The 26,287-nt window shown below is 37.0% G+C and overlaps 2 protein-coding genes across 3 annotated transcripts in view; one reads left to right on the top strand and one right to left on the bottom strand.

The window, feature by feature from the left end:
• Window positions 1-14,044, top strand: part of LOC135795730 (toll-like receptor Tollo) — a 37,717-nt gene extending 23,673 nt beyond the window's left edge. For both annotated transcript variants that reach the window (XM_065307500.1, XM_065307499.1), the window contains exons 2-3: window positions 10,781-11,396; window positions 11,457-14,044. In XM_065307500.1, the coding sequence (XP_065163572.1) occupies window positions 10,782-11,396; window positions 11,457-12,647 (1,806 nt within the window). In that variant the 5' untranslated portion in view covers window position 10,781 and the 3' untranslated portion in view covers window positions 12,648-14,044. The remainder of the gene's footprint in view (window positions 1-10,780; window positions 11,397-11,456) is intronic.
• Window positions 14,045-25,179: 11,135 nt separating this feature from the next.
• Window positions 25,180-26,078, bottom strand: LOC135795866 (uncharacterized). Its single transcript, XM_065307660.1, has one exon. The coding sequence runs from the start codon at window positions 26,036-26,038 to the stop codon at window positions 25,214-25,216; it is 825 nt and encodes a 274-aa protein (XP_065163732.1). The 5' UTR covers window positions 26,039-26,078; the 3' UTR covers window positions 25,180-25,213.
• Between the last annotated feature and the right edge of the window lie 209 nt (window positions 26,079-26,287).

Here is a 26,287-nt window from a genome sequence, read left to right on the forward strand (position 1 = left end):
AAACCATTATTCATCATTTTTTAAATTTAATTTCAACATGAAATAATTAAACTCTTTTTTCAGCTTCTTTTTCTGTGTCAAATTGACATTATCACGCGAAATTTGCTCGAATGTTTATAATTTCTTTTATAAAACCACAAAATTTGTATAAATTAACTAGCTGTTGCCCGCGACTTCGTTCCGGCATTCTATCAATAAGATTAGCAATTTTAATTTAAAGAAATTATGCATATAAAGTTTTGTCAATAATGCACTTCAGCGCGCCCTCTCGAATTCAACTATTTAACTATAACTATGATTGAATCTCAATGTCAAATTTTATTCTATAGAAAAGAGCTGTTTTGAGGATTTTCCCGGCAATTATTCGAATTTTTCTCACCTTTTAAACCTTCCCTAGACCTCCACGAATAATTCAAGACCAAGATAAGATAAATCCGTTCAGCCGTTCTCGAGTTTTAGCGAGACTAACGAACAGCAATTCATTTTTATATATATATAGATTGGTTTTAGGTAATTTTTTCACTGAAACGACGAAAAATATTGCCATTTCAAGCAATTATGAGCTAGAATATTTTTCCTATCATAATTGAGTTTATAACCAGCTTACAAATTGTGCACGCGGTGGTGCGAGTGGAGCGTGGTAGCTCGTGGTACTGGTTGCTGGTGATGTAGTCTGTGGACGGTGGCCACAAAGAGCTGCACCAAGGCTTGAGGATATGTAGCAGAGTACAGGTTACAAGCTCTTGGTGAGGAGAGTCAAGGATATGTAGCTGGCAAGCGAACTGCACGGTACAGGTTATGACACTAGTTTATTTCCAAAATCTCTCCCATATATATATCGTTACATTATTTGCATTTACAGTCATTAAGCTCCCGCATGTCTTACGCTAACATAATGATTAGGTCGCTATCATCTATTTGTTCCGTCATATGATTACGCCGCGGTCGCCCTACGCTATCAAACTATTTCTTAAGACAGTACTATCACCTATTTACTAAGACATTGACGTCATCATGATTAGGCCGTGGACGTCTCGATAGTTCATTGCCCTGTTCAATGTTATTGACTTGAACATCTTGGCGCCCCGGGAAGTCATGGGTCCCGTAAACTTGTAGGTCGGCGTTGGCCTCCATTTGCCTGCGATTGGTGTACATCATTGTGAATTTGGGTATGGTGAAAACCATTGCATATTCTGCATCGTTGTGTGGAAAAACAAGTCTGCCTTTCCGGATGCCGTAGACAGTTGCGACATAATCCTTGTTCTTGGACGATATGATTTCGATGTTGCTTTGGATGCGGTTCTTCACCTGCAGATACTCACGAAATAGTTCGTTGTGGGTTGCTGCGTCAAACGGTAGATTGGCGGTAACGATCGCTAGTTGGGTTTGGGTAATCATGGTCCAATTCTGATCCAATTGGTGCATCCAAGCATCTGCTTCGTATTGGGGAATACTTGTGAGTCCGCTGGATTGATCAATGAGTGTTCTAAAGTTGTCGATAAGATTTCTGTATCCAATGACTTCGGGCGGGTCATTGGTAGTTAATTCGTCAGTGGTCGATGCTCGTTCGTGCGCCGTGGCAGCGATTCGGCGTAACACTTCTTCGTACTTTGTTCGGAGTTTATCATAGAAGGCGTCTCTATGATAGGTATGTGTTGGTATCTTGTGGGCGAGACACCGCTCATGGTTCATCTGGATTTGGTTCCATACCTTCTCTAGTTCAACTTGGGCTAATTTGACTTTGTTTCTTGTTACGTTGGATTTTGATATTTCGGCTAAAATCTTTCCTAACTCTTGGCCTCGCATTTCTTGCTCCAGGGCGAGGCTGTTCAGCTGCTCCATCGCGGCGGTTGTTGCCATTGTGTTTTTTTCTTTTCACTTACAGGTTCCTCTCGTGCGGAGGTGGTAAGTTGCGCGTTTCGGTTCAGCGTAGTCCTGCTCGTGCGGCGGAATTGAAGATCTCTCGGACGGAGATGGTTGGCTCTTGGGCGAAGTGATGAAGGTTTTGTTGTTGGTTGTCTCTCGTGCGGAGGCGGTAAGGTGCGCGTTTCGGTTCAGCGTAGTCCTGCTCGTGCGTCAGAATTGAAGATCTCTCGGGCGGAGATGGTTGGCTCTTGGGCGAAGTGATGAAGGTTTTGTTGTTGGTTGTCTCTCGTGCGGAGGCGGTAAGGTGCGCGTTTCGGTTCAGCGTAGTCCTGCTCGTGCGTCAGAATTGAAGATCTCTCGGGCGGAGATGGTTGGCTCTTGGGCGAAGTGATGGAGATTTTGTGGTTGGTTGTCTCTCGTGCGGAGACGGTAAGGTGCTTGTTTCGGTTCAGCGTAGTCCGGCTCGTGCGGCGGAATTGAAGATCTCTCGTGCGGAGGCGGTAGATCCTTGGGTGGGTTGTAAGGCCACCGAGGTTGATGTCCGGGTAGGCTTTGGCTCCGTGGACGTTTGCGGCCGGTTTAGCCGTTGAAGATGAATGAAAGACTTTGCGCTGTTGGTGGCGAAGTCCTAGTTCTCCACGGGTTGTAAGTCCGTGAAGATGGTGTGGCTTCTCGCTGTTGTGGAGAAGATCCGGTTCGAAGGACCAATGTGCACGCGGTGGTGCGAGTGGAGCGTGGTAGCTCGTGGTACTGGTTGCTGGTGATGTAGTCTGTGGACGGTGGCCACAAAGAGCTGCACCAAGGCTTGAGGATATGTAGCAGAGTACAGGTTACAAGCTCTTGGTGAGGAGAGTCAAGGATATGTAGCTGGCAAGCGAACTGCACGGTACAGGTTATGACACTAGTTTATTTCCAAAATCTCTCCCATATATATATCGTTACATTATTTGCATTTACAGTCATTAAGCTCCCGCATGTCTTACGCTAACATAATGATTAGGTCGCTATCATCTATTTGTTCCGTCATATGATTACGCCGCGGTCGCCCTACGCTATCAAACTATTTCTTAAGACAGTACTATCACCTATTTACTAAGACATTGACGTCATCATGATTAGGCCGTGGACGTCTCGATAGTTCATTGCCCTGTTCAATGTTATTGACTTGAACACAAATGATTAAACAGTTGCCAATCCACCTAAAATCTCAATATTTGTTATTTTTTGTTCTTCGATATAACGCCACCTCCCTATAACGTGATAAAATACCTAGTATCTATTTTTAGTTGAATATTTTTCCGATTTTTCGCTTCCGTGTTTGTCTGGTTTATCGCAACGTGTTTTATCGATAATCAGTCAATTGAGTGCATCCATCCCACGCTTTTTTTTTTATTTATTCTGCGGCGAACTTTTAAATCCGATTCTTTTTTTCCGGCTTGCAACATAAATTTAAATTCCGCACAATAAGAACAAAAGTAACAATTTGCAAGTATTTTAAAGTTGCAAATTGCTCGCAATGCACAAGACGAACAAGACAAATGTAAAGCGCGCGCGGCAACGTGAATGAAATTATAAAATACGAGCCGGGCGTGTGCAAATTGTGGTATGCATTACGCGCGGAGCTCTGTTCCGCGCGCGTTTATTTTAATTCTTTCGCGTTGCGCCCCTAGTACGACTACTTTGCAGTCGCTTTGAGTAGGTAACACATTCTGAGGTCTTCTTTTTCGCTTCTTTTCGTCGTTTCGCTTTATTTTAATCGTTTTGTGTGCTCTTCTTTGCCTACTTTGAGACAGTCGCACACAGATGGTTCTATTTCAAACAAGTCAGCGAAGTTAAATTAAAAATATAGTTGGCTCAAGTGGGGGCTTTTCATTTATGCGCCACACGGAAAAACTAATTACCACATTTGCAATTAAAGAATTCTAAGTAACACAAAAAAAAGCTTTAAAGAGAGAAACTAATTATAACTTTGTTAAAAAATGTATAAAATGTTAGTGTTTGTCAACTTTTCATGTCCAAGAACAAAAGTATCACAAAAGATAAACTACTAGCAGATGAAATACATGAAGATGAAAGAAAAAACGAAACTTTTTCTATTTATCATTAGCCACGTATGTAATTGGCACTTATACATCTGGCTTTTCCCTTCCATTCCCCGAAATTGTTTCTACTTTGCACCAACACCACCAATTGACCATTAGCTAATACAAGATGTTTAACATTTTTTTATCCCCGACTCAAATTCCTCAATAATGAAAAGTAGCAAACAATTAATCACGCCGCGCTTGAATAAAACACAAAAGAGCAAAGAAAACAGGTGGAAAATTAAAAGAAATGCGCATTATCGACAGAAGAAACAATTTGTAACCGGGTTTTATGCGTCTGTGGATGCTCGTTTCACTGCGCGTCATTAATTCATCCCCGTTTTAATTCAACCAGCGCGCCGGCGGAGTATCAACGCTCGTTTCGTTTATTTCATTTTCCGTTTTGTAGCTTTTTTCGTTTGTTACGCAGACACGCGGCTTATTTGCTCTGTTTGCTGCGTTTTACTTCTCAGTTTTCCGCCGCTGGAGCATTGTTTTTTGTGTTTTTATGCCAGAGATTTTGTCGTTGCCGACCTGCTTTCTTTGCAGCGCGCCAGGCGAGCGTCGCATTTGTTCTTATCGCTTTTATCTTTTAGTTTTTCCGTTTGCGCAAATAGAACAATGCGGCATTGCTTCGTATGTCGGATCAAAGTTTCTAGTATACACAAACACACACATAGAATTAAACAAACGCAAATTTATGCCAATTATTCCAGGATACTTACTTTTTGAGGTTAGATCGTGCTGCAGGAAACATTTTCGCGTTTTATTGCGATTTACTCGCATTTACAGCTATATTTATATGTTATACTGCTTATACTAGATAAATATAAAATGATAAATACTTAGACGTACCTGGAAAACACTTTTATGCACTGTTTTTGTTGATAAATAAATAAACACGCCATGAGGCAGCCGGGCACACCACTTTTCTGCTGGCGCGCAGAAACGCGCGACGCGTCCTTGATTCGAGCGCCTCTAGCGGACAACTCTCGAACTAAAATTTAAATATCGCAGTGTTGCCAACCTTATCAAAATAAAAAACGGAAATGGCAGTAAATGAAATGTAAATATCGAATTCCCTACCACATTGTTGCTTCCGCCCAACGAAAAACACATTAACATAATGCAAATACTTCATTTAAGTGCCAGGCTATAAATTTTCTTCTGTTGCTCCTCATCTGTGGGGTTTATGCGCGACTTCATAAACATGTTACGTTATGATGTGAATATGAACGCCTCCAAATTCATCTCGTAAAATGGCCGCCCAGAGAAACGTTTAAAATTTACTGCTGGATATTTGCATAGTTTGCCAGCGCGCAAATTGTTTACTTCGCCGAAAATATCGATGTAAAACGTAGTGCGTTTTAATTTCGCATTGTCCATTCGATAAAACACACTCGGCTGGTGCTTGTGCTGGCGGAATTGTTTGTTTAATTGCGTATATGTTCGGCGCAATGCATTTGTTTATATAATCGTGACACGGCGTCGAGATGATTTACGGAGGGGCATTACACGTCGTCGACGAGAAGGGGACACAAATGCGACTAACACGTTTATTTATTTTGTTCAGAATGCAAGCGCGCTGCCCGAGTGTATGCAACCCAACATGCATACATTTGCATTTATGCGCGTTTGCAGATACGACGCGCACGTTTTCCTGTTTCACTGCAACTTTTCCGCGCGCGCGCACCCTCCGTATCAGTTATTTTAGATTTTCTCGGCGAATACGAATGCAAATGGCGATGTAAAAGTACCAGTATGAAACGAGTACACAATTTGTTGTTGTGCACACATCCGGGGCATTGAAAATGGCGCATGTCTATCTAGTTTATGCAAATGTGAAATAGGCGCTGATGCATCAGCCACCATTTTCTTCACGATGATCTTTTCATGTTTCAACAAACATATTTAAATGTTAAATGGTAAAAAAATTACATTTTACACAATGTGCTTTAACATAACCACAATTTTGGGCAATAAAAGTATAAATTGCATAGTAAACTGTGAAATATAGATGTCGCTGTGTGATAACCTAGAAAAGAAAATGGTTTCGTCATCCCTCAATGCAGAATTTCAGTAATTCAATTCGTATGAGGAATATTATAGCCTTGTAGCTCTGAGTTTAGTCCTGATTCGATGTGCAACATCCCTGAGGGCGATAAGAAGCGGATAACAAAATGATGATATATGAGGGAACATAGTATATCGCCAAGAAAGTAAAACTGGAAAGAAATTCACAATTCCAAGCGAATTTTAAGGAAAAAAGTGGAAAATTTTGAAAGAAACACTTGGATTTTATTTTTAGCTGAAATATTTGATTGATTATTTGTTGATAACAATGGTAGGGATTTAAATAATGTAAATTTTGGGCTGGAAAAACAAAAAGAGGTATTTTGCATGTATAATGTGCATAAATTTCAGGGAAAGTGAAGAGGGATAACTCAACGCCGAATCTAATTCTGATTCAAGAATCCGAATGATTGAAATATGAAAATTTGGAAATAATTCGTCATTTGCAAGTCACACTTTTATTTTTTAGCATTTTATCAGAAAAAGTGTCAAAAATTATATTTTAACAATTTAAAGATTAATATTTAGTAGTTTACTAATAAATTTTTACTAAAATTATATAAAATTATAAGAAAAAAAGTGATTTTTTGATTTTTTGTTTGTTTGTTTCACTTTAACTCAAAAACTATTCAACCGATCATAATGAAAATTTGTACACATATTCTTAGTAGTCCCCGATTGGTTATAGGCTACTTTTTATTTAATAAAAAAAATAATTTATTAAATAAAATAAAGAAATAGTTTAGCCAATAATACCTCTGCATCTGGCTATTTGACTACTTTAACGCCATCTAGCATTCCAGCAATGAAGCTCAAACCTAAGTACTATAGTACCATCACACTGTATTATCACACTGTATTACCAACAGCTACGTCAACATCAAATCCAATTGACTACACTATGGAGACTGTACACTATACTTCCATAGACTATACTTTCCGCCATTTTAAACTTCCCGCCATTCTACTTCATTGTTACTTCTTCTGTGACTGCAGACGCGTGCGGAAGCAACTTCATTATTTTAGATATTTACGAGCGAAACCGCGGGTTAAAGCTAGTTATTATATAAAAGTGATTTTTTTGATTTTTTGTTTGTTTGTTCCGCTTTATCTTGAAAACTACTAAACCAATCATCATGAAATTTTGTATACATATTTTCAAGGATATTACAAAGGATATAGACTACTTTTTATTTTTAAATTAACAAAAATGGCCGACTTATTACTAAAATATCAATAATTATGTTTCAAAATTTAGTTATCTTAATTTAAAAAAATAATTCCATATTTTATTAATGAAATATAACCTTACTAAGTCCAGAAACATAAATTATTTAAACATTGTTTAAAATTCGTATCACATACTCCTAAGAATAGAAAAAAAAATCTCGGTCGTCAGTTCAAGGCGTTTTGCGCCCTTTGAGCGAGAATATGAATAAGTAAAAAAAAGGACGATGGCAAGATGGCGAGGTCGGTTCGGTTCATATTTCTTTATTTATTGCTCGTGCATAATAAGAAGTTTTATTTGCATAGTGGCTCTTCACAGCCTACACAGCCAACGTTTTCCCCAAAACTGTACGCAGATGAAAATGAAAAAACGTTTCTCTAAATTTATGTTCAATAGCCGACTCCGCGCTTGAGATTTAAGTGCTTCATGAATAATTTTAACCTCACAGATTCAAAATATTACAAAATACAAAAAATCACAAATTTTGACTAAAATTTCACCGAATATAATTATCTCATAATAAATTAGCGAATTTTTCCAACATTTTACTTCTCTACACACGCGTGCTCAGATAATTTCGTGTGGAAACAAAAGTCGCGACGTGTAAACGCCGGATAAATTAAGGGTAAGCAGCGTAATTGCCCAGTTAATAAAGATAACGATATCGGTTGTGCTCCTCGCGCTTTATTATCACCACCGTCGCGGTGCTTGAGCTTTTGATAACTCACCGAAACTTTCATAAGCGCGACGTGCATAGATTTTAAATTTTAATTTATCAACTTAATCATACGCTAATCTCCTAATGCATGCGCCTTGCGGATGGGACCGCACATTTTCCAGCGTGGGCGGAAATTTGCGTTTTGATCGTAGTCACACAACTTGTTCATAAGCGAAAATTGTTTGACGCGGCGGATGTAAATCTGACCGAAAAGGTCTAATCTATTTACGTGCGTGGTTGTTGTGAAGGGACAAACTTTTACACATAAAATAATCAACTGAAGAAGGTCGACAACGCAACCCACATTACACCAAATACAAAATTTAGTATTAATGATTTTTAAGTGTAAAATTTAATATTTTACTGAATTAAGATGTTATTTCAACGTTTACGCAAATTTTGTCGATAAATATCGTCCCTGTCAGCGTAATTTATGACAACCAATAAAACATCGCTTTTATTGGTTGTAAATACACAGCACAGCGTGTACATGTGGTTGCATACGTCATGCCCACTTTCCCTAACTCCTACAAGCGTGACAAAACGTTTAAAACAACATTTCATCAAGTTATATTATATTTAAACACTAAGTGTTAATTTTACCCTGTGTATACACTTAGGTATCGTGTGTTGCCTATACAAACACGCAAATGATGTATAAGTAACCTACACGAGTACTATGAAGGTAAATGTGTTGCCTACATTCGTTTGTTCATTCGCAGCGGATGAAAAATGACCGCTACAATCGGCTGCGAGCCAATAAAACTTGATTAATGCCAATTATTTGCATCGCCGCACAAATGTAGATTAAAGTGCGAGAACAGCGCGCGGGCGGCGATTGATGACTTTAGATTTCCATCGTTTTATCACGTCGTTCATTCATTGCTTTTAATTAGAGCGTAATAAATGTTGTAATTACCCAATTCGAACAAGTTGTAATAATATACAGGGTGTTTAAATGTAAATTTTAATTGTGAAGGTGAATTTGGTTGTTTTGGACGCACCGGCGTATAAATTACGTTTCTAACAGTTGGTTGTGAAAACTTAGGCAAACGTAAGCGAATTAAACTTACCTTTAGCAACTGGGAAATGGAAAATTTTAATTAAATTCAGCTTATTAAGTCTAGAGTAGAGTAGAGTACAGCGAGTAAATAAGAAACGTTATTTTATTCCTCTGCGCTTCTATAAAAGATGAAAACTATAATTTATTTGCGTAATCCGATTAATTAATTTTCCATTTTCCAATGGCGAATTTCGAAAATGGTTTCCTCGACTGCACACGCTCCGCACATGATGTTTACAAACCGATGTTGAAAATTGGGTCGCTTTCCCAATGAATTTCACCCAAATCCACGCTGCTCGCGGTTCATTTGAGCAACCGACCGGAATTTCCTTAATTAGCCAACGGAAAACTAACATATTCGATTATATTCCATTGATTTTAACCTTAAAAACTCAATTTCTCATTTTTTACTTTTGAGGTAGGCAACAAATCAAACATTCATCCCTACTAATATTATAAATGCGAATGTCCTGATGTTTGTTACACTTTCACGCAAAAACTACTTAACAGGTCATCATGAAAATTTGTACACATATTCTTAGTGGTCCCCGAATGGTTATAGGCTACTTTTTATTTAATAAAAAAAATTATTTTTATAATAAAATAAAGAAATAGTTTAGCCAATAATACCTCTGCATCTGGCTATTTGACTTCTTTAACGCCATCTAGCATTCCAGCAATGAAGCTCAAACCTAAGTACTATAGTACCATCACACTGTATTATCACACTGTATTACCGACAGCTACGTCAACATCAAATCCAATTGACTACACTATGGAGACTGTACACTATACTTCCATAGACTATACTTTCAGCCATTTTAAACTTCCCGCCATTCTACTTCATTGTTACTTCTTCTGTGACTACAGACGCGTACGGAAGCAACTTCATTATTTTAGATATTCGCGAGCGAAGCCGTCAAAAATAAATTTTCTTTAAATTTTTAAATTTTTTATGCTTTTCATTCGTCAAAAAATAAATTTGAATGTCAACAGCGTACTTCCCCCGCTGATCTCGGCCACATTTTTCGATTTATTGTATTTCTCACGTCCCGGATGAAAAATGCGCCACTAAACGAGTGTCTGCGACGTGCAGCAACCAAAAATATCGCCAAACATGAATGCAAACATATCGAATTATCGAAAAATATTTCGCGCGCATGTTGCACTCGCTCGGAAAAATCGAAAAATTCAATTTTTCTATCTTACGTTTAGCGGTGAACGACAACGTCACGCCTGACTTTGGTAATATTTTTTGATCGAACGATGTTTGTGACTCCAGCTATGCACATTGCTATGCGTTGCCCGGCGCATCCACCATCGATATTTTTTATTATAAGAATCTTATGAAAATGTATGAGGGCCGCCATTGTGGACGTCAATGGATCGATTTCAATCTAGTTTTACTACACACATTGTATCATAATATATGCGCGTAAATAATACGAGGCGGCGGCCCCGACACTTTTCTATTATACTTCAGAAAATAAATATTGAAATAAATACAAAGCGTTTGTGAAAAAACTTCAACTTCCGGTTTTCCGGTTTTGTAATTTTAACTTTACTAAATTATCTTTATGTGGTACAAAAAATTAATAGAATATACAACTATTTCCGGTTTTCTGGTTTTTGATTTTAACCTTATAACCTTTTTTATAAATAAATATAACGTGGTACAAAAAAATAATAGAAAATACAACTACTTCCGGTTTTCCGGTTTTTGAATTTTTCGCATTTCCTGCTTTCAGAATGCTCCTAAGGCAGTATGCAGTCTCCTGGTGGTTAATACTAATCTGGCTGAATCCGTGCGAAGCAATGTGTCCGCACGAATGCACCTGCCGGCAGTCAGAGAAGGGCCGTCGGCGGGTGACGTGCACAATGGGCGGCATGGCTGACCCGTTACCCACGGCCGAAATGGCCGCCGATATGGAAGTGCTCGAGATCGGCGCGCCCGCTGACAATTGGAACGCGCTGACGCTGGGCCAACTCTTTCAGAACTTCAAGGCACTGCAGGAGCTGCACATCCGTCGGTCCACACTAACCGCCATCGGTATGCACGCCTTCTGGGGCGTGCCTTCCTTACGTATCCTCGACCTGCCCGAGAACAACATCACCACACTCCTGGATCACAACTTCCGGGGTCTAGTAAATCTCGTAGAGTTAAATCTGGAGTCCAACCGGATTGATCGTCTACCAATCGGGGCGTTTCGCCATCTCTCGGAGTTACGTGTGCTTAATCTCGAGCGTAATTTAATCAGCGACTTGGTGCCAAAGGTGTTTATGAAGATGAGTAAACTAGAAGTGTTGAAAACCAGTTGGAATCCAATCAGCGAATTAGATCCCGAGGTGTTCAAAGACATCCTGGTAAGTGTCTCAGAAATTTTTTCTCTGATTACCAACTTAGGACCTAATTTGCTCCAACAGGAATTACGAGTGTGGCAATGTAGAGGTTGTCACTTGAAGAGGATCAACACCCAAATCTATCACCTGCTGCCTTATCTGGCCCACTTGGACCTAGGTCAGAACCGCATGCAGTTCCTCGAAGCGGACGAATTCATCGACCTGCATCGTCTGCGAGTGCTCAAACTAGACGGTAATCAACTCCCAGTCGTCCTGGAACGCACCTTCGTCAACAACGTCCATCTCCGTGTGTTATGCTTAGCTCGTAACCGCATAGCGAAGATCACCAACACTGCCTTCCTCAACCTCACCAACCTCGTGGAACTAGACATCGGGTACAATAAACTGGACCGCTTGGAAGCAGACACCCTACACCCAATCTCCGAGAAACTCCAGAAACTCATCATAAGTGGTAATAACTTTGGGATATCCGTGATCAGACTAGCACTTCAAGTGACTCCTCATGTGACTGATCTGGCGATAGCAGATCTCAAACTCAAGGACCTACCTAAAAACGTGATACCCTCCCATGTGCAACACCTAAACCTCTCCGGGAATTACCTGAGTAATTTAAGTGATTCCGCGTTACCAGAACAACTCCTAAGTCTGGACCTAAGAGGTAACCCATTTCGGGGCCTAGATGATCAGTTGATCCTACGCCTGGAACATGTCCACACTTTACACCTGGATAACATCACGTGGACCTGTGAATTGTGTCACATCTCACCAATGTTATTCCGTGTAAACACTTCTGTGTTCCTCGCAAACATAACCTGCATGTATCCGATGACCTTGAGAGGTGTCTCCCTAGCATCTCTAAACTTTGAAGACATCAAACAGTGCGGAGAGGAAGTAGATCCCAATGTCTCGGAACTCTCACATTTTGTAAAGAATAAACTTGGGTTGATCATGGGTGCAAGTGGGTTGTTAATATTCCTAGTGATATGTGTACTATTTGTGGTTATATCCTGTGTCAAACGGCATGCAACCCACAATGCAGACATCAAAGAAAAAGAAGTACGTACCAGGGAAATACGAATGGATTCAACAGCGACCGCCATTTTTGTTGGGGGTGGTCCAGGGGGTAAAAACGAAATCAGTTTTAAGTTTCCTTTAGATTTGACAGAAAGAAAACTGTCAGTTAGTACCATTGATGAAATGAAGAAGGAAACAATGATTAATTCCATTCCGAATGGGACAGGGACAGGAATATGAAAGTTGCTCATGTTAATATCAAAACCTAACCTTAAATTATGTTTGTTTTGGTTTTAAATGATTGCATGCAAATGCAAATCAATAAAATGTGCATAAACAAGGAAATAGCGGCGCTGGATGCCAATCATTCTCTGAATATAATAGCGCGCTTCTTTACGACGCCATTTCCGGCATTTATTTGTTCAATAAATGTCACCGATGGTGACGCGCGCAAATTTATTAATCCACAGCGTTCCCCAACGTAAACATGTGTTACAAGTCTTGTTATGTTTTACAAAACACTCGGTATACATGCAAATAAATAAAATTACTACAACAACAAATGTCAAATGTCAAATGTCAAACGTAAACTCGTTTTAATGCAGGACCACAAAAATTTCATTTAAATTTTATGTTTATTAACATAAAAACAAGAAAAAAACATTTTTATGCGGGTTGATGGAGTAGGTTATATTCATTCAGGGTAGGCAGCACACTATACACGTAAATATATTGGAATATATTTGAATCTCCGCGTCAGTTTCTGCTTAGGTTTTAAACACATTTCAACTTTGCACTCGTTGCGCTAACAAAAGCTAAAGCGCGATTGCTCGAGTCGTCGTTTCGTTTGATTCGCGCATAAAACAGGAGCCGAGTTAAAATCCGAAATCTTCAAACGCTCCAAGCGGCTGCTGCTACTCACTGAGCAACACATAAACGAGCTTTCAATACGAAACGCAAACTACGCCGTAATTTCGTACGTTCATTTTGATTCACGACTATAACGACATACGGCACGGCAGCGTTTATTCAAGTTAATTAAGTAGCATACAGAGTGTCCCAAAAATTTTTTATCATAAAAAAAATTTGTTCTACGTTTTTAGGTTATAGAAATAAATTTAATACTTTTTGGTAAATTTTTTTTAAACAAAATTTTTGGTCTTTCTGTGACACCCTGTGTGGACTTCTTTTAAGTCCTCTCTAAATAGTGTTGGTGTTTGACTGCGGCGTGCGCGGCTTACGCTGCGTCCTGTTTCGTCCTTTGCTTTTCCATCTGTTACTTCTGGCGTGCTGTTGCTTGATACAATTATCCCTTCGCGTTATCGCCCCCTTCTGGGCTTTCCCGGATCGCCGACGAATAGCTCCACGATGGTGTCGTCGCCGTCGTCGTCATCGCGTGTGTGTTGCCGGGCCATTTCTTAAACATGTTTCATGTCGCTCGATTCCTTATTTCGTGTGGGGATGCTGCTGGGAGGATGAAATACAACGCTGATAAGGGTATTATTTAGTACTAACTAGTAGCAAGACAAGTAGCACATGTTTAGACGTCGCACAGTTTAACAGTTTCGATGCTCGTATTAGCTGTTTGTGGATTTTTGGTGAAAATTTTTGCAAAAATTGCGATAACTCGGAAAGTATTGATGATAAGATGATGATTTTTATTGCAAAATGTGTGTTTTATTATGGACTATTATTGGTATTTTTTTAGAAATATTAATTTAATTATTTCATTGGTTTTTTGGATAAAAATTGAGGAAATATTTGTTTTTGTTGAAATTACACTCGAAATTTTTGGAAAAATTGCGATAACTCGGAAAGTATTGAAGATAAAATGGTGATTTTTTTTTGTAAAATCTGTGTTTTATTATGGACTATTTATGGTATTTTTTTTAAATTTTTAATTTAATTATTTGATTGGTTTTTTGGATAAAAATTGAGGAAATATTTGTTTTTGTTGAAATTAACTGAAATTACACTCGGAATTTTTGGAAAAATTGCGATAACTCGGAAAGTATTAAAGATAAAATGGTGATTTTTTTTGTAAAATGTGTGTTTTATTATGGACTATTATTGGTATTTTTTTAGAAATTTTAATTTAATTACTTAATTGGTTTTTGAGCAAAAATTGAGGAAAATATTTGGGTTTTTGTTGAAATTATCTGAAATTAGTATTTAATTTATAATTTATTCAAATTTCAGGCCGGTGTATTCAAATAACCGAAATCAATTAACAATCTCGCATCCAAAATTAACACCCAATCGCCATTGTTTTCACAAATCCAATTTCCGTTCGCAAATTACCGCGCAAAATTCAAATTTATTATGCGAAAAACAAATAATATCAAAATAACGAAAATAAATCCATGCACATATCGCGTACATTTTCTACCAACTCTTGATGAATAATCACAAACTATTAAGCAACGAGCTGTAACCGTAATTTAAACGTAATCGAACAAGGTTGATTAATGGGCTAATTAATTAACTAGTGCCTATGAAATAACGCAAACAAAAATAAAATAAAACAAAAACAAAAATTGAAAAAAAACTGCCAAAGAATGTTTTGTGTTTTTCTATGATAAATAAATAAATAAATAAATAAAAAATAATAAAAGCACACAATAGAATAATACAAGCGCACAATGAATAAAAATATATATTATTTTCGGGAACATGTCTGCTCAATTTAACACATATTGCGTTAATTAAGGTACAATTTTAGTTTTGGCGAGTGTTCAATTACTTAAAATCAATTACACGCACACACATTTATTATTAAACAGTTAAACACACCCGCGTGCAAATAAATAATAAATTGTGGTATTATATAGTCACGACAACATTACTAAATCAATAAAAATCAAAAAAAAATCAATAAAAAAAATTTATTCACAAAACAAATCAATTTAAAGCAAAATAACAAAAATTTTACCAAAAAAAATCACATAATGGTGCCGTGACTATATAATACTCTCAAAAAATCAAAAATATCCTGTTTCCGCTCATGTAGATATTTATTCCCGGTATTGATCTGTAATTAGCTGATATATTTTATCATACAAAACAAACAAAGTGTTTTTATTCCATTCCAGTCGAAATTTTAACCCCTGCAACCAATTATACACAAATATAAAGCATTATATATGCAACCGGTGAACAGCGCCACCTTTATGTTGATTTCTATAGTTTATTATTGCATTCAATCAGAATAACCCGCATTATTCGTATTAAATAAACGACAGACAATTTGTATGTTGGTAAACTTTGCAAGTTTTGAATAATAGCGGCGGTGAAAGCACTGCACGGCGAATTAAATTATAAATGTAAAGTGTAAATAAATTGCGCCGATTGCACCGAACCCGCAGTCGAAGCAATTAATGTAAATTTAACTTGTACATATGTAAATTGTTTTTTGTATTTTAATATTTATACCAGATACAATACGTATTACATTAGTGTTTGCATGTTGTCACAAAAACCGAGATATTCGTAAATCTAGTAAAGTGTTGGCGTAAATAAATACAAAATACACTATGTGGTAGATGTATGCACAGGTTATCAAACTAAACTTTATCATAAATTAAACAATAAGCAAATGTAAATAAATTGTAAATAATGTTTGATTTCTGGAGTAATTTCGAATTAAATTGCCAAATTGTTGAAAGGAGAATTATTTGTGTTGTACATTTTGTAAATAATGCCAAATGAAATGACGGAAATAAATAAATTGGAAAGAAAAATTGTTGTGTGATGTTTTTAATTAAGATTTAGTTAAGTTGCGGAAGGAATTTGTACTCGAGGAAATATTTCCGGTTTCCGAGTGTCGGAGCAACACTGCTGCTCACTTAAGAGGTTCATTTGAAGGAGTTGTAGAGTACAAGTTGAAGTTGAGGGAAGATAATGAGGGGGAATTTAGTTTAAGTGGTTTAATTGTTAAGTTTTGTAGAAAAAATAATGAAAAAATGTTTTTTGACGTTTTTTGTTGTTTATTTTAATAAAAAATAGGAAAAAATAGGTAAAAACGCTTTGGGACCAATCAGAGAGATCAACACAACTCTGACGTCACTTCCCCCACCATTAGGAGTAAGATGGGTTGCCTACAATGAGAAAATATTAATGTTTTTGTTTAAATTCATTTTTTGCCGTTTATCTTCATTAATCGTCATTTTTTTAAGTTTCTAAACTCAATTCCGACTACATTTTATATACAGGGTGTTAAATAAATACCTCCTTATCCATAATTCCCAAAATTTCAAATTTTTAAATTGAATTTTTTTCTTTTCTCTTTTTTTAGTTTTTTGACGCATTTGATTGGTTCTATTCCACCGGCATATAAACCGTAATAAAGAACGACGTTATAATCTCAAACACGGCGCAGAGTCTCTATGACGATGAACGGTTGTCGCGGGATGTTCGCCGGCTCGTGGCCTAATCCAACTAGAGTGCGTGATATATGATGATGGAGAAATTTATTACGAGAGTAAAATATGACAGCGTGGAAATTTCTTTCGGCGCGACAGACAGTAGTTACTCCAGCGTAGACGTCGACGTCGGAGACCTTCGAGGGTTATCAGCTCGCAGGGACAAAGGAGGATGGAGAATTCAAATAATTTATAGGCGACAAAAATGCCTACGGCTTGGAATGTTCTATTCTAGGTGTAGAAAAACCAAAACCACGTCGACTGGACACGTATGATGAGTATTTTTCTTCTTCTCCTGCGGCAGGAAATTGAGAAATTGAAAATTGAAAATTGAAAAGTTTGACGGCGTGATTTTAATTAGAAAGTTAAATATTGCCCCAATGTATTGAAAATTTATATCCGTGAGTTCAAATTAATTAAAACTTTTCGCGCATGCGCAGTAAAAATTTTCATTTTTTACATTTCAATACAAAATCCCAACATGTTTTATCCAGCGATGAATGCCTGGACGAAAAACTCTGCAACGTCTCTATTTGGAGGTGGAATGTGAGGAAAGGTTGAAAGGACACTCGTTTGCGCGCACGCAAGGGTGAAAAATAGCGCCGAAAAAAACTCAGCGGGGAAAAACTAAAAATGTCGATGGTTAGTTGCGGGCGCTGCGGAAGGAACACACGCCGAGATGACGGAACTGGTTTGCTTTGGCTCTCTCTGCGTCGTCTGGAAATAAAATGTAATATTGGCAGCACGGGTGGCTGATGACGTTTTGGTGGATTTCTACGGCGGAATTGAAGGCCTGTGGCTAGTCGGCAGGAAGTTGTGGAAATGGAATTATTGAGCCAATATTGACGACAAAAATTGACCCTTTGGCTATTCACACAAGAATTTTACTCAGGGAATGTGGGTTTTGAAAAAAAGAGTATAAATAGTAGATTTACCAGAAAATTTGATAAAATTTAAGAGAATTGAATGATTTTTAACCTAATTTATGCATTTTTTACATTTTTGGTTATGTTTTGCATGTTTAACCTCACATTTTAAAGGATATTTACTGTTTTACTAATATTTTAAGTTATTTTTAAGATTTTTATTAATTTTAGGTTATCTATGAGGTATGCAACCCAATTTACTCTTATTTTTTACAATATTTACAATTTTAGGAGTTTTATCAATGAAAAACTTGATAAAATCGACTAAAATCGTAATATTTTAACCTCTTCTACACATTTTTATACTTTTAGGTTATGTTTGCCTCAATTAACCTCAAATTTCAAAAGATATTCACATTTTTCTCTCCAATAAAACAATTAAAACCAATTTCTAACCTATTTTCAAAACTTTACATCATCCATACACTATGCAACCCAAAATACATTTATTTTTACTCCAGGACGATCTGTAGCAATCAATAACAATTTCCCAGCAGTCCCTGGGCCAGTGTTCCCCTGCTTCTTGCTTTCGCTCTTCGACAACATGGACAATATCGACAACAAAACTATTCGTGCATCGTCCAACCACTTTTCCACTGTTCTAGTTTCCAGTTGCTAGTTCACAGTTGTGGGAATGCGCTGTGGGGCGGCCCACCGATGTGCTGCTGGTCAGTATTTACTGCCGCCGCCGCCCTAGCGTTTCGCCATTGTGGCGTTCCAGTTAATGTCTCTCCGGTGGACGGCGCGGACTTTGCAACATCGACAACATACACTTCAGGTGGGCGCTTGACTCCTCTTCCTCTTTCCGGGAAGTAGTAACATGAAACACCGAGCACACACAGTGTCTTTGTGTTTGGATGTGTGTATTGGGTTGTCCACTTATGCGCTACTAATGTTACATGATTGCAATTGTGTGCAATTTAAATATCAGATAACGTGCAATTTATTATCATTTTCTTCTTGTATTGTCAAAATATTTCATGGTAAACATTGTGTTTTATATTCTTTGTTTTAAATTCTTGTGTTGCAGGGGAAATTGTAGAATTTTACGTCGTCTGTATGCAAAACACAACGATATTATTATTATTATTATATTGTAGCAAGGTTTCTTGAGCGTGACATCAAATGAGCACCAGTCGGGTTTTATCTTCAACAAAAACATCGCAAACATTTTATTTTTGAATTTTTTCACGATTTAATTTGCTTTCCAAGTTCTTATTGAGTTAACTTAAAGACTAAGTGAACTTTTGCGCTTGCAACTAGCGTCGAGCGTTCGGTTTGGTGCACGCAAAACGAAAGGTAATTAAGTGCGAGTTAATTAAGTCCAAGTGCGAGCCTGGAGCTTTCCGAGCGGCGGCGCTATATCGAAATTTATGTCTTAATTTCACACAGAGGCCCGCCAGCTCGAAGGAGACAATTTTTCACGCCGATCACGCACATATTACACGACTAAATCATTTTAATAGCCCAAGTGCATAATTTAACCGAACGCGTTTCCAACTTTTCGAATTTATCTGATGCAAATTTACCTCTCGGAGAAAAAAAAATTATTTTGTTTCTTTTTCGCTTATTAAACAGCAATCAATATTCATATGCAGCTGGTTTTTTAAGGGAGGAATATTTACATATTCTGGAAGAAGTTGGAACTAATAAAAGACTTATATAATCTCACGCGCACTTCGCACGTAACCCATTACTATCGAAATTTGAAAAGTTTTGTGCACGATGGCACTGCACCATCTCAATGTATCACACATTCCATTATAACACCTGCCAAAAGTTGAAAACTTGATAAACTTTAAGAAAATTATAATAATATAACCAATTTTATAAATTTTAGGTTATGTTTAGCATATTTAACCTCAAAATATAATTTTTTTTAATTTTAAACCAAAAATATTTATTTTTCACTAAAAAAACACCTTAAATAATATAATAACCTATTTCATAACCTTATTTCATAAATATTAGGTTACCTATGAGGTATGCAACCCAATATACTTTCATTTTCCCTCTATATTAACCATATCTCATGATATTTTGTGTTAAAACTAAAAATATCTCGTTTTTTTTCTCTTCTATTAAACCAAAAAGAAAACATTGCGGAAACCGGAAATGCGGAAGACATAAAAGATATTGAAGCGTGCGTGCGTGCGGTTGTGATATTACGAGTATATGAATACGTTTCAGAAAGGATGTGAAGCTGCGCACACTTTTCACTTTGCAGACAGACACTGAAAGTGTGCAAATCTCACAAAGAATCCTTCCCCTAACCTAAAAAAAAACCTAACCTAAAACCACTACTATTCGTATATTACAGTATTTGCACATCTTTGTTATCCCAGCAGGCATGGATATTCGAATGGTTGTTCAATTTGCTCGCAGTCGATTCTCTGGCGACCAGTTATGTGGTGTGCGCTGCAGTATGGCCACTTCCGGTAATACACCTGCGAGTGTCTCACAGCACTCTGGCTAATTTTAACACTCACGTTCTTCGTGTCGTAATTAGTTCATTTTCAATTAGAATAAAAATATTTTTAAGTGTGAGTGTGTTTTGTGTAATTATAAATTTGAGTGTAATTCAGATTCGACTAATTAAGCCGGGGGTTTTTGTGTTCGTTTTTGCAGTTTTGCAGGTTTCGCCCTAGCGTACGGCCGTAATTACCAGCAAATTGCGCTGAGTAATTATTTTTAAGTCGAGCAAAAATCAGCGTTTTTTACTCACTCGTCCTGGAACATCAATTTAGTTTATTTTAATTATATTAATTAAATATTGCAGCAATAAAAATAAAATTTACTATTTAATTTAATATAAATTAATTTTAAGGGAATATATAGCAAATGGTTTAGTTTTGGATGATAATAAAAAAAATGTGCCCGGCGCCTCCACCAAAACGGTTTTCGAATGACCCCGCCGTACTTGCGCCGCTATTGATTTCTAATCACTAATGGTCTAATGGCAAGACGATCGCACAACGGAGAGGCGATTTGGCAAAGCCTCCGCCATCCAGCACCATCGCAGCGAAGGTAATTAGAATAGATAAGAAGCGCTCCAGTTTACTTCGCCCCGTGTGTGTGCATCTGATGCACAGCGCCAACATCCCAAACCAAACCTAACCTAACAAATAAACACTCAACATAAAAATATACTAAGTGTTTATTTATTTCATAATAAATAAATATATATAAAAAATGAATTGCTGTTCGTTAGTCTCGCTAAAACTCGAGAACGGCTGAACGGATTTATCTTATCTTGGTCTTGAATTATTCGTGGAGGTCTAGGGAAGGTTTCAAAGGTGAGAAAAATCCGAATAATTGCCGGGGAAATCCTCAAAACAGCTCTTTTCTATAGAATAAAATTTGACATTGAGATTCAATCATAGTTATAGTTAAATAGTTGAATTCGAGATGGCGCGCTGAAGTGCATTTTTGACAAAACTTTATATGCATAATTTCTTTAAATTAAAATTGCTAATCTTATTGATATAATTGACTCTTACTACGTGTATGTCTAGAACAAGAGAGTAAAAACGAATTACATTTTTATTAAACACTGCCGGAACGAAGTCGCGGACAACAGCTAGTAAATAAATATTTAAACATTTTAACACTTTATATATACGAATTTGTTTGGGCATCGAGGATGATTTGTCAGATTAACCGAGAGCGAAACCAAAACCACAACCTCGACTGGATTTAGATTTACATTTAGTTTTAGGTTAGGTCATACATATATGCATACGTTTGGTGTGGGTGTGTGTAGGTGCGCGTGACCGATAAGTTAGAATGTGCAAAAACGTTTTCGGGATGCGAGGGATGCGAGGGGAGATTAACCCACGGCGCGAGGAGTTTTCCGAGTGGGTTTTCGGGTTACACGCTCGAGTTACTTTACACTTGCAGACAAGCCCCGGTGGCGTATAGGAGGAGTAGGAGTATATACAAGGGGATGTGATTTTTTAATGTTTGTTGTATTGTGGGAAAGATTTCCGAGGGTTTGTATCAGTATCATTGGAATTGGGGAATTTAAGGGTATTTGAATTATTTTCGGACATATTTGCATGTTTATTTCATGGGTGAATTGTTTTAGTGGTACTGGGGATTAAAGAAAGGGTGTTTACATGTATTAACAGGTTTAAATTAAGGATTTATACGGTGGGTGAAAAAATATGGAGTTTAAAATAATTTAAAATGAAAAAAATATTGGGATCACCCTGTATAAAAAATTTGTGATATTTATATTAGTGTAAAATTTGATTAACGTTGATATATAAAAATATATTACAATTAGAGCTCAAAATTGAGAATTTATTTTTTTTGTTACACAAACTTCAAAACTATTTTACACACCCTTCAAGTTAAATTTTAGCAACAAAAAGTAGTCTATGTTATTCTCCAAGGTCCAAAATATCTCCATACCAAAATTTATCAAAATTTATCGAGTGGTTTTCTCGTAAACGTGTTATAAACATACAAAACATTAAATTCACATTTATAATATTAGTTAGAATGCATTTTTTATTATATTCCCCCATAAATATTAAAATGTTATGCGTTAAAATACAATATTTTATTATTTTGGTATTTCGGCCCGTCGAAATTAAAATGGACGACTCTATATTATTTAAACTAACGCGTTTTTGGCGTGTTTTGTTGTATTGTGTGGCCGTGCACCGGTTTCGACGCATTTAACCAGTACGAATGGATTGTTTAATAAACATTCGACTAGTCAAACAACCAAACAAAACTAGCCCTCATCCGGAATCATTTTAACAACAAATATCATTACGTTTATTATAATCTATTAATATTCATGAGATGCGCCCGGACTGATTTGATCAGAATATAAATAAATAAAATCGTACATATTAATTTAAATAAATTAAAATATTTAACTTTTCAATTTTTTTCACACAAAATTGACTTCAACGTGACAATTTTGTATAAAATTAAAATTTACATGAAAATAAAAATGTTTCCCTCAATTGTGTTGACAGGAAAGTTGTTTGGTCACGCACTTCCGGTTAACGTTTACGCAGTTTTCTACTCTTGCGGAATTTTAAACTCAAACGTTTTTATTTCCCATTTTAGCAGTGATGAAATGTTGATATCGCGGGGTTGCAGCTGCTGAAGGTTCCACATTGAGTCAGATAAATTACATGAATACTGCATTCAATTAATAATTCACAGCGATCGATTTGTTTGTTTGTTTTTTACGTTTTCATTCCAGCTATTATCAACTGACGCCATCTATTGACATAGAAAGCAACAAACATTATTCCTACTCGTCTAGTGCTATTTTTGCGATAGGTGGCGCTGCTGTGGTGCTGTAACCAGTGTAACAACACTACAGTTATTATTGGAAAACTATTCACTTTGCTTTCAGACGAATTGAATTGCGTAAACACTCTCAACAAATAAAAATATTTGTTTTCCAAGAAGTTGTGCAAACATCAAGATAAATTTAATACCAGGTACTAAATCCAGATATGAAACTTCCCATCGACCACTTGAAGAAAATGTGTTGTCTACAACAGAAACCGGAAATACTTATTGAAAAAGTTTACAATTTCCAAAAATTAATTAATTAATTGAAAGTTTTGACACAAGATAATTACTTTTTAATTAATAAAAATTGAAGCGCCCTGCGACGTGATTACACCTAGTCTCAAACTTTTTCCGTTTTCCGGCTTGAAGACATAATTATGCGATCATTTTTCACAGAGTGAGTTTTCACCCTGGGCGAGAGAAAGATTTGCCTGCGAAAGGAAGCGGAAAAATCAACGAGCGTCCAAGATGCCGGAAAGCCGGAAGGAAAAAGATTAAATGGCGGCGATTAGAAAACCAAATGTCACCGAGCGTAATAAACCCCCAGCCGGATTACATATTTTGACGAATCTTTTAATTTTGTCCAAAAATAAAAAAAAATCTGATTTTTTTTATTTCCGGTTTTGTGTGTGTGTTAACAAGTTGGTTAAACGCCTGCTTAAATCTTTTTAAAAAGAATGATTGATAGCACTTCTTTCATCCATGGATTCACATCTTCCTCATCGTGGAACTTTGACATTCATCCAGCGTTTCCAAGATTTCGCAGACTTGAAAGAAGATTACGTGCCACTACATAGGGGCACACAAGTATCCTCTTGTAGAACATTAGCTTAGATGTCGATGTCTACTCCTGCTTCACTCTTCGTCGCCGGAGAAGAGTCTATAACTAATCTCGCTAATCTTAGTCGTCGCGCATCGATTCGGTAACTTCGTTGCGGCCATAGAAACTTCAAATAAATACCCATCGAAGTGCGGAGATACAAAGATATAGATAACTAATCGATTCGATCATTAAGACCAGCCTGGAATGACCGAGGAGGGAATCCGTGCAAGTTGCGAATCAAAAACGTTAATTAATTATGGCAAAAGTCGTGTTTCAACGCAATTTAATTAGCGATGAAGTTATCGCAGAGTAATGTACTGCTAATTCCGGAGGCGGTGTAAATTTGTTTTGTTTTGTAAATTGTTTTTGTGTCGCGCAAGAAGACAAGAGACAATTAAATGCTCGTTAATCGCTGAGGTGCGGACGCGCGAATAATAACTTTTGTTTTATTGCTTTCCAGAGACGCGGCGATTAAAAAGTTGCATAGCGTGGTGATTTAATTGGCCTGGGGGAAGGTTTACAGCGTGTAGTGTGGGGCGACACTAGCGACACTCAAAAGTGAAAGGTATATTGGGTTGCATATATTAATTTACGACCACAACCTTCAAAACAAGAAAAATAACCTTAAATGATAATTTTAACACAATTTTCTTTAGAAAAACTTGAATATCTTCGAGAATATTAATCGTACAGTATTTGGAGGTATATCAAATGAAAGATAATTTAATTGTGCGTATTATACACTATAAATTTTTTGAAAGCAAGTATTAGAAACAATTTTAAATGTAAAAATATAAAAAATTTCAATACAATTATCCGCATGGCCTATTATATCTTTAGAAAAACTTGAATATCTCCGAAAATATAAATCGTATAGTATTAGAAGATATATCAAATTAAAGATAATTTAATTACGCGTATTATGCACTTTAAATTGTTTTAAAATATTAATTAGAAACCAATTTATCAGTAAAAATATAAAACTTTTCAATACAATTATCCGCATGGCCTATTTCCTGATTTCTGTGCATTCAGTCAGTCAAATTCAATGTTTGAACAAGCAAATAATGCAACAGCAAAGCGGAAGCAATCGATAGTCACAGATCCATTGCTCCATCCACACTACAACCACCACTTTTCGATTGCGTGTTTAACTGTTAACAAACGCATCAGAGATTTCAAGGATTGATGCGATTAGGAAGCTGTTCGTTTGCCAACAGACACGCCATCCGCTCATTGCACTCAACACCACAATTAAGACCCAAATAATACACAAATTTATCCATAAAATTAAATTTATTTTGTAAAAACTCAATCAGCAGAAATAGCAAAGTCGGCAATACGTTGAACAATCTTAATAGTATAAGTCAAATCATTATCCTTACAAAAAGACTTAACCATGTCATAATGAGTAAAAACAAATTGATGATTATTGAATTCTTCTTCTTGCCCTTGTTCCAAATCCGGACAGACACTCTTCATGGCAAGTTTATGTCCTGGCTCATGCTGGTTCTGCACATCAATGATGAAATCATACACTTCACCATTATTGACTTCTTCAGTTAGAACACGAAACACACACCAACGCATGAAACCAGTGATGAAATTCACTTCCCAGACACATTTGAAAACCTCCCGGAAGGCAAAGAACACCATGTAGTAACTCGCAGTGGATGTTTGCCCATCCCTCACAAAATTGGAACAAGTCAGACGTTGAATGTTACTACAGAAGATATTATTCGGATGGTGCTTGATACAATGTCCAACGATGTCCTTTCCACGTCCATGCCATCCACAATCGTTGATGATCTTCAATGGGCAGCTGTTACCTCCATAGCGGCATTGGAACTCATGGGATTCGATGTGGTCTCCGCCATAACGCTCCATACATCCATATTCTTGATACTTGCAGGGGAACTCCAACTTGGCGTGGAGTTTCTCCAACACAAAGGACCTCGATGAGAAACTTAGGACCTGACGGCATGTTGGGCAGGTTTTTAGTTTTTTGTAACACTCGTTGCAGAAACTATGGCCGACCATGCATTGTCTGATTGGTGGGTGCATGTGTTGGGTACATACAGGGCACTCAAACTCCGTGACCAAGGACTGCATCAGGGCATCAGCTGGTGACATCATGATGATTGGTTTGATTGGTGAAATAATCTGAGAAGTTTAGGTGACAAAAACAAATGTCAGACTGATTTTAAGTTTTGGATTGTATTGTTTTTATGAGGAGATTGTTTTAGGGTGGGGGTAAGGTTTTTACAGTCATCATAGTCTACTATAATTTATAAGTAGGTATACGCGGAGTTAATCGGATTAAGATTTCTAAGAAGACTTGATTAGGGATTATACTCGTATTTTTGGTATGGTTTGGAGCAGGTA

This window comes from Atheta coriaria, unplaced genomic scaffold, assembly GCF_025399875.1.
Source record: "Atheta coriaria isolate IRGN ID8LTWV9N9 unplaced genomic scaffold, Caltech_Dcor_3.1 hic_scaffold_7_pilon, whole genome shotgun sequence".
In the NCBI taxonomy this organism is placed as follows: Eukaryota; Metazoa; Arthropoda; class Insecta; order Coleoptera; family Staphylinidae; genus Dalotia; species Dalotia coriaria.